The following is a 9,920-nucleotide window of genomic DNA, read 5'->3' as shown; positions in this document are numbered from 1 at the left end:
ACCCTGAAGAAGGAACTGGTGGTATTTCACTTCCGAGATATCACTAACTAAAAGAATCGTGCATAAGTGACCAAATCCCTTTGGTGGTCCTCTGACCTTATCTGTAAAATCTGGACGTCTGATGAGAGTAATGACAAAATGTTTGCAGGAAAGAATTTGAATGTAAAGTGTTTAGACTGCCCTGAGCTACATATCACTAAGAGGGATATTTATTTATTTGTTTGTTTGTTTATTTATTTATTTTGAGACGGTCTCACTCTGTTGCCCAGGCTGGAATGCAGTGGCATGATCTTGGATCACTGCAACCTCCGCTTCCCAGGTGCCAGCGATTCTCAAGCTTCAGCTTCCCAAGTACCTGGGATTAGAGGCACGTGCCACCATGGGCCTGGCTAATTTTTGTATTTTTAGTAGAGATGGGGTTTCACCATGTTGGCCAGGCTGGTCTCGAACTCCTGACTCCATGTGATCTGCCTGTCTCAGCCTTCTAAAGTGCTGGGGTTACAGGTGTGAGCCACCATGCATGGCTAATTTTTGTATTTTTAGCAGACATCGGGTTTCACCATGTTGGCAAGGCTGGTCTCGAACTCCTGACCCAGGTGATCCTCCCGTCTCATCCTTCCAAAGTGCTGGGATTGCAGGTGTGAACCACCGTGCCCGGCTAGGATATTTTAAAAATACTGCTGCCCTAGTCAAAACTACATAAGATCATTAAACTGAAGTGGAGCCTGGGCTTCAGAATTAGAAAAATAAAAAATTTAAAAAAAAGAAAAAAGAAAACCCAAATGTCTCTGAGTACTTCTAAGTTCATCCAGTGTGGAGAGTCAGGTGCCCACGTTATTCAAATTTTTTTTATTATGATTTTTAAACACATGATACTCCATGTGGTTCCTGGAAAGAAATCTGTAAGAACCTGGATTTGGTTGTCTTTATGGCATCTTCTAGTTCTAAAATGAATTCCTTCTGTATCAACAACTAATGCTGATGCTTTTGCTGGTTAGGGATATAGGTGAAATTGGTGAAGTGGGGGGTATACTGAACCAAGGGAGTGATGGAAAAGACGGGCACAAACCCATAATGCCCGAAAGGAAAAGTGGCTCTCATGCTGCAGATTTATTTTTTATTTATTTTTACTTTTTCATTTTTTTATATTTTTGAGACTGGGTCTCACTCTTGTTGCCCAGGCTGGAGTGTAGTGGCATCATCTCAATTTCCTGGCCTCAAGTGATCGTCCCACCTCAGCCTCCTGAGTAGCTGGTACTATAGGCATGTGCCACCACACCTGGCCAATTTTTTGAATTTTAATAGAGACGGGATTTTGCCTTGTTGCCCAGGCTGGTCTCCAACTCCTGGACTCAAGCAATCCTCCCGCCTCAGACACCCAACGTGTTGGGATTACAGGTGTGAGCCACCACAACTGGCTATTTTTTTATTTTTTGTTACAGGGCCTCACTCTGTCTCTCAGGCTGGAGTTCAGTGGCGTGATCATGTGGCAGGCCAGGTCTCACAAACAGGCAGGTCTTCATAACAACTGTTTCAGCACTGACTGAATGGTTAGGTTAAATATTAAAGACTGAGAGAGCCAGTGCCCTTACACAAAAGCTGGAACGAGTAACAAAGGCCCACCAAGATTCTTGCCCAGGTGTTCCCCAGCCTTAAAGCATGAGAAGATAATGAAGGAATACTCACGCTCCTTGTGACAAGACAGTTGTCAGGAGATTCCCAGCAGCTGTCGGGTGAGATTTTCCTGGGGACTCTCCTGAGGGCTATCCCATGTGCAAAACCACATGTCCCTCTGCCTACCGGGAATAACGGAGAACAGGGTGGACATGCTGAAAGGGTAAAACCAGATTGTATACCAGGAGCCTATTATTTTCCTATCTGGGTTTGTTAAGCCATTTGCCTGGTACTGCTAATAGGGCTTGCTTATATACCCACTTTGCATTTGGTTAAGATCAGTTTTGAGTGGGTTTTGAATCTGTTCTGCCTGAGTGTACCCACCCCCTCTTGTCTTTGTCTGAAATCTGTCTCTGCTTGTTTGTGTATCTGTCATGGGTCACTGCAGCCTCAAACTCTGGCCTCAAGGGATCCTCACACCTCAGCCTCCCCAGTAGCTGGGACTGTTGGCATGTGCCACCATGCCTGGCTAATTTTTGTTGTTGTTGTAGAGACAGATTCTCCCTATGTTGCCCCGGCTGGTCTCAAATTCCTGGACTCAAGCAATCCTCTTCCCCATGATTTTCAGAAATAGTGTCTAAATCCCATGTTTCAGACATGTTTAGTTAGAGTGGTGACGTAGTCATTGTATTTATGTTGGAATGCATTCTTTTCATATTTTTTTTCTCACTGCTTTTAGGGTTGGAAGAGTTTAGTTAGAGTAGTGTTTTCCAAAGGGTTTACTGCAGTCTACAGGATTTTGATAATCTTTTCATTAGAGAAGAGTACTCAAGCTTTATTTAATCAAGGGGGTTATCATAGAACTCATGTTCCATGGAACCACACTTTGAGAATGACTGCCTTAGGGTCACTGAAAGTAGAAGACCTTAGCATCCACTATTTGCTAAAATTCTCTTTGGCCAACACAATTATTAGTTTAGCTTCCTTCATCACAAAACTGTAACCCCTTTTCAGCATGGAGTACACTTGCTAGGATGCACCAGTCTAGATAAATAAGAAAATAGTGAATTTAAATTGATTAGTGAAAATTGCTTCGATTTGGGGAGTTGAAAGTCTTGGGTATCAGTTCTAGTTCTGGCACCTAGTAAATAAGTAACTTTGAGCAATAAGTCATATATAATAATTTAAATACTCAGAGCCTTAATTTGCTCACCTAAAAAGAAGAATAAAATGTTTATAAGGGATATTGTTAAGCTTGACTTGAGCTAATGGGTATACAAACTAGTCAAATTGTGAAGACTGTAAAAAGCAAGACATAATTATCACAGAGATATGTACTTTATATTGGTTCAGTAGAGTTTCAGAATTTCTACTATAGTCAAAGCTTGTTTTGCTATATTGATTTTCAACTGCTATGAAGTTTATAGAAAAGCAGAAAGTCTGAAATTTCTGTGACAAGCCTTTTTGTTTGGGGTTATTTTTAAAGGAAACAGAAGATCAGATTGTATTAAAATTTGATGATTGCATTATTCTTGTTATATATGTCTTGACTAGTATTTAGTAAAAGTTATAAGGAAAAAAGGAGCAGTTGTCTGCAATATACTAGAAATGAACTTGAATCTTTTCACACTATCGTTATTACAACATTTTTCCTCTCTCCAGATTGCCCAATCACTGAAGAGCTGTGATCTTCCTAAACAGTTAAAAGTCAAGCACAGCTATGTAACTCATACAGTTTATCTTTGCCAGACTAGATGAAAGGAGCACTACCGCATTCTGATACCAGGACAATGGAATCTGTGTTGACTTTAGCAACAGAACAACCTGTTAAGAAGAACACTCTTAAGAAATATAAAATAGCTTGCATTGTAAGTACAATTCTTATTTTTAGTCTTTCCAGTTTTGTGACAAATGTTAAAAGTATGATTTCCCATTTACATTGCTTTGTGTTGCTATTAAAATGTAAACTTTTAAGTAACTGTATTAAGTATTATCCCTTATGAAAACTCTAGTGCAAATTAATATCTTAAATCATATTTTACAAGAAATTTGAGTAACAACAAGTTAACATTTCATTAATCTCAAAAGTTGGAATCCATGACAGAATGCTTTGTGACACTGATTTTTTGCGTGATTATAACTACCTCTCAATCACTTTTTTATTGCATGAGTATTTTAAGACAAGAAAGTGAAAAATTAAAATAATCATATCCTATTATTTACCGAACCAACAATTTTATCCTATTTTACTTCACTCCTAGAGATAGTCTCTTTTGCCTATTTTCTCTTTCTTGTCCTTTTATGTGGTAAGATCTCCTGCCACCACTCCTCAGCCCCCCCAAAAAAATTTCCTTGATTTTTTCTTTTTTCTTTATTTCTCTTAATTTAAATTTTTTTCCCTTTTTCTTTTTACTCCAGAAATATGCTTAGCCATTTCCTTGATTTTATTACTCTTTTCCCTTCGCCATCAAAATTTTGGGGAAAAGAGGGCTTATTTCATTGCTTCAGTTTTCTCAGCCCCCAACCATTCCTTCGTGCTCCGGCTTTTTTTCTACCGTACTAAGTCCCCGACTCAAAAGTCAGTCCTCCTCATCCTTTGTCCACTTGAGTGTTCATAACAATAATAACTGCCTGGTACTTTCTCATTCTGAATTATTCTCTCCCCTTGCTTCCACTATGACACTGACATTTTCATTTTTATGACTTTTTCTTTTTCTGCATTCTTAGTCAACAATTTCTCTATTCTCATGAAAATTACAACACAAGCTTCACTAAACCCTATCTAAGATCTCTTAAGAAATCTCATGTTCTCTAATAGTCTTTTTAATTTTTATTTTATTTTTGAGACAAGGTCTCCCTCCATTGGGATCTCAACTCACTGCAACCTCTGTTTCCCAGCTCAGGTGATCCTCCTGCCTCAGCCTCCTGAGTAGCTGGGGACCACAGGTACATGCTACAAGGCTCAGCTAAGTTTTTGTGAGTTTTCTTTTTCTTTTCTTTTTTTTTTTTTTTTTGTAGAGACTGGGTTTCACCGTGTTTCCCAGGCTGGTCTCAAACTTCTGGATCAAGTGATCCACCTGCCTTGGCCTCCCAAAGTGCTGGGACTACAGGAATGAACCACCGCACCTGGCCTCTAGTTTTTTTAAGAGTCATATCCCCAGCCAAGAATTCCAAGTAATCCACTAACTCCGACTTTTTGCCCAGTCTCTGTCACACAATTTCTTTTTTTAAAAGATGTTATTATTTTGTTAATATGTATATTTTTAGAGACTGGGTCTCGCTATGTTGCCCAGGCTGGTCCTGAACCCTGGGCTCAAGCGATCCTCCCACTCAGCCTCTTGCGTAGCTGGGGACTATGCGTGTGCCCCAGTGCACTAGCCTGTTTCAAATGCCTGCGTCCTGACTCCTGACTCAGTACCTTATACCAAAACTAATTGCGTTATTTTTTCACACCTATCTTGCTGCAGTTTTTCCCTGTATCCTGCACTTTAAGGTCACCACTATTCTCTGTCTCTCCAGAATTGTTTCAAGAAGTAAATAAAACAATGTGAATTAATGTGTGTAAAGCCCAGTAACAAAATAAATCCTGGCTATATTCCATTTAATCTTTATCCTTCTGGGAATTTCAATTTCAGAGTGTTCTTTACAGTTCTTATGCATATATATATACACACATATATATATATATACACACATATATATATATATACACACACATATATATATATATATATTTTTTTTTTGAGACAAGGTCTCCCTCCATTGGGATCTCAACTCACTGCAACCTCTGTTTCCCAGCTCAGGTGATCCTCCTGCCTCAGCCTCCTGAGTAGCTGGGGACCACAGGTACATGCTACAAGGCTCAGCTAAGTTTTTGTGAGTTTTCTTTTTCTTTTCTTTTTTTTTTTTTTTTTGTAGAGACTGGGTTTCACCGTGTTTCCCAGGCTGGTCTCAAACTTCTGGATCAAGTGATCCACCTGCCTTGGCCTCCCAAAGTGCTGGGACTACAGGAATGAACCACCGCACCTGGCCTCTAGTTTTTTTAAGAGTCATATCCCCAGCCAAGAATTCCAAGTAATCCACTAACTCCGACTTTTTGCCCAGTCTCTGTCACACAATTTCTTTTTTTAAAAGATGTTATTATTTTGTTAATATGTATATTTTTAGAGACTGGGTCTCGCTATGTTGCCCAGGCTGGTCCTGAACCCTGGGCTCAAGCGATCCTCCCACTCAGCCTCTTGCGTAGCTGGGGACTATGCGTGTGCCCCAGTGCACTAGCCTGTTTCAAATGCCTGCGTCCTGACTCCTGACTCAGTACCTTATACCAAAACTAATTGCGTTATTTTTTCACACCTATCTTGCTGCAGTTTTTCCCTGTATCCTGCACTTTAAGGTCACCACTATTCTCTGTCTCTCCAGAATTGTTTCAAGAAGTAAATAAAACAATGTGAATTAATGTGTGTAAAGCCCAGTAACAAAATAAATCCTGGCTATATTCCATTTAATCTTTATCCTTCTGGGAATTTCAATTTCAGAGTGTTCTTTACAGTTCTTATGCATATATATATACACACATATATATATATACACACATATATATATACACACATATATATATATATATATTTTTTTTTTTTTGAGACACATTCTTTCTCTGTTGCCCAGGCTGGAAGACAGTGGCATGTTCATAGATCACTGTAGCAACCTGGGCTCCAACTTGGGCTCAAATGATCTTCCCATCTGAGCCTTCTGAGTAGCTGGGACTTTAAGCATGTTTATTATATTTATCCTAGCTTATCAATTCAGGAAATTATAAAATCTTCCACAGCAAAATTTGTGCATCATTAATTTCCCTTCTTTGTATCTTTCTAGTGGTTTTGAGTATATATAATGAAGTTCAATATTTTTAAATCATTGTTTCAAAAGTACCCTGATGTCTTCAAACTTTTACTAAAGTTTCATGTAAACATTTTGAAGGTATCTGCTGTGTTTCTAGCACTCTTTGTTTAGCCCAGTTAAAGCCAAATGATGTGTTCTCAGTGGTTTTTGACATTCAGAGCATCCTCCCCACTTTGTTCACCGCATAACATCGTTTTAGATATATGTGCACCCCAATATCTAGAAGCTTTTTTGGAATTACTTATTTATAGTAAATGATTATAAAGGCTTAAAAATAGACTTCTTAGGCACAGCACAGTGGCTAGTGCCTATAATCCCAGCACTTTAGGAGGCCAAGATAAGAGGATTGCTTGAGGCCAGGAGTTCCACACCAGCCTGGCCAACATAGTGAGACCTCCAACTCTAAATAATAATAATAATAATAAGTAAGCCTTTTACTCTCAAGGAGCTCACAGAATAATGTAGAAAACAAGCCACAAATATATGGAACAAATACGAAATCATGAAGAAACAGATTCTAACATTAAACATTGTGAAGTTTTAAAGAATCTTAAGAACAGCTAGATGTTGTTGATTTTTCTAGCAAGTTTGAACAGCCAAAGTACCAAAGATAAAGTGTAAACCAAAATATGTTAATTTGTAAGTCTATGACGCGTGAGGTTTAGCAGGAGTTCCCCAATGTTGTTTTTCTGCTTTGTAGTAACTCTAGTTTCAGTCGCCTGTGTCTTCTAAGCACCATGACAAGGGATGAACTGCTAATGGTGTTATTTAGTAGATGTTTATGTTCATTTTTTCCCTCCATCCTCTCCACTGAATGAATACATACTGAAAGGTCACTGACCCTTGGGCTAACTTTGAGACTTCATGTAAGAATTGTTTTCTTAGTATTTTAACATAGCTTCCCCAATGGTTGAATTCACTTCCATTGTAAACATTAGATGTGTTAATTTTCCAGTTGACTTTCAGAATGAAATCAACCCTCAAAAAAAAATCATGTAGTTCTTAATTATCTAAGCAAAATCTGATTTTTTTCTTTTGTGAAAGTTTTTTTTGCGTGTGTCTGAAACTATAACAAAGGTTATTGTAAAATACTTTCCTAAGTAATTTGATTGTGTGTCCTTTTGCCATTCTTCATGACAATACACAGTATTCAAGCCCTGTCATCCAGCATACTTATCTCTGAACTTCATGTAAGACCAAAGAGGGCAGCTAGAAGAATTATATTTAATTGTATCATAGTTTAATCTAATCATAGCATGAAGTTCGTTACACCAAAGGGCTTTGTCAGCAGAGTGATAATGAATGACACAAACAATCTTTGGTCAGGCAGTTTCCAAATTACCTAAGTGGTTTGTATGAGTGGAAGACCAAAGCAGATCATTTATTTGGACAATATATTTTTATGCAGGTTAAATATTATCATCATCCTGTGATAGAGTAGGGAAAAAAAAAAAGCCCTGATCCCTTAGAATGAGGCGGTTAAGGATTTAATAGTTCTGGAATTCTTTTCAATAAATGATCTACAAATTGGTGTCTGGTTTTAAAAAAATGGCCCACAAAAATGGTTTTATGGTTTTAATTCTTAACTTTAACTCAATTTGCAGTTAGGTTCATTGCATTTGAATGGTAAATGTGTTTGAATTTGAAGATCTGTAATAATTGGTATCTTTAAATTCTTCCAAAATATTCTTTCTTATTTTCAAACATTAAATAAAATACTATACCTCTAGTTAGGCCAGATACTAGATCATTGTTGGATCTGGTATCTGGTATAACTAGCATGCTGCAGGTACTTAGAGAGAATACTGAGAAAGGGTGGTTATTTGTATCTTTGTAATTTTTTAAAACATTACAAAAGCTACTTTTTCTTTTTTGCAATAGGTTCTTCTTGCTTTGTTGGTGATCACGTCACTTGGATTAGGCCTGGGACTTGGACTCAGGAAACTGGAAAAGCAAGGTATACCCCTCAGTCTTTTCTCGGAGCATTCCCTTATTTCTTCTCTCTTCAGGCCTTAATTCATTAAAATGTATCTCCCATCCCAAGCCTCCTCTGTCCTCTGTGCAGCATTCTGCTCCTAGACATCTCCCACTCTACACTCTACTTATCTGGAGCCCACATCTGTGGTTGGCATTGCTCACTGTACTTTCTGGACTTTACTTTTTCACCCTGCTCGTTTGAGATTCATTATCATTCCAGTGTGTTTTTCTCTTACATGTCTCCATCCTTTTTTTTTCTTTTTTTGACAGGGTCTTACTCTGTCTTTCAGGCTAGAGTGTAGTGGCACAATCTCGGCTCACTGCAGCTCCTCCCTGCCCTCAGGTGATCCTCCCATACTTGAGCCTCCCAAGTAGCTGGGACCACAGGTGGGTGCCACCACACCCGGCTAATTTTTGCAGTTTTGGTAGAGATGGGCTTCACTATGTTGCCCAGGCTGGTCTCGAACTCCTGGGCTCAAGTGATCCAACCACTTCAGCTTCCCAAAGTGATAGGATTACAGGTGTGAGTCGCCATGCCCAGCCCTTCTTCATCTTTATAATGGACTTTGGTAAGTGGATCACAGGCTTTTCATTCTGCTCCCACTGTCATTTTCAACATCTGATGACAAAATATCTAGCCACTTAGTCTTGAAAGTCTTTGTTGCTTCATTCCCATGACCTCTTGCCACCACCCTGTACCTTGACACCATGCTAGAGCTGTTCTGCCTTTAAAATCTCTTGGTTCTGATTGGGCAGTGCCAAATTTTTGAAAAGTAGTGCATAATAATATCTTCAAAAAATTTGTTTCTCATAAGAAGCAAAGAAAAACAGGAGAAATATGTCCCCAAATATAAAAATACCTCACGTTCCTTTTGCTGTATTTCATTATTATGAATAGTAAATGCACCACTTACAAATGACAATATAAAAAGAATTACCTATAATCTTTTTACATATTATTTTATTACTTTTACTAAGGTGAAATATGAGGCCAGTTGCTAGATCATTCATGTCCCTCCCTTTCTGTTGTTTGTTTTTTGAGACAAGGTCTCACTTTGTTGCTCAGGCTGAGTGCAGTGGCGTGATCACGGCTTACCACAGCCTCGATCTCCTGGGCTCAAGTGATCCTCCCACTTTGGCCCCCCAAGTACCTGATATACAGGCATGCACTACCACACCTGGTTAATTTTTTAATTTGGTGTAGACATGGGGTCTCACTATGTTGTTCAGGCTAGTCTCAAACTCCTGGGTGCAAGTGATCCTCCCACCTTGGCTTCTTGAAGCATTGGGATTGCTGGTGTGAGACACTGTGCCCAGCACCCTTACCCCATTTTTGTCTTCTTAAAAATGTTTTGAACAATAATCATGTCTCAAATAAACCTCATTGGCTACTATACTGCCACTGCACAAAGCTCTGGACCCCTTTTTAA

The 9,920-nt window shown here is 38.8% G+C and overlaps 1 protein-coding gene across 2 annotated transcripts in view; it reads left to right on the top strand.

Annotated features, from left to right (window-relative positions):
* Positions 1-1,605: 1,605 nt before the first annotated feature.
* The window catches only part of ENPP3 (ectonucleotide pyrophosphatase/phosphodiesterase 3), a 100,758-nt gene continuing 92,443 nt past the window's right edge, over positions 1,606-9,920 (top strand). The window contains exons 1-3 of one of the 2 annotated variants that reach the window (XM_033235444.1): positions 1,606-1,733; positions 3,369-3,482; positions 8,395-8,470. In XM_033235444.1, the coding sequence (XP_033091335.1) occupies positions 3,369-3,482; positions 8,395-8,470 (190 nt within the window). In that variant the 5' untranslated portion in view covers positions 1,606-1,733. Of the gene's footprint in view, positions 1,734-3,363; positions 3,483-8,394; positions 8,471-9,920 lie in introns of both variants that reach the window. The other variant, XM_033235443.1, reaches the window with a different exon arrangement.

This window comes from Trachypithecus francoisi, unplaced genomic scaffold, assembly GCF_009764315.1.
Source record: "Trachypithecus francoisi isolate TF-2019V2 unplaced genomic scaffold, Tfra_2.0 Lachesis_group15, whole genome shotgun sequence".
In the NCBI taxonomy this organism is placed as follows: domain Eukaryota; kingdom Metazoa; phylum Chordata; class Mammalia; order Primates; family Cercopithecidae; genus Trachypithecus; species Trachypithecus francoisi.
Note: the sequence above shows the minus strand (reverse complement) of the source record. Positions and strands in the feature narration are given on the sequence as shown.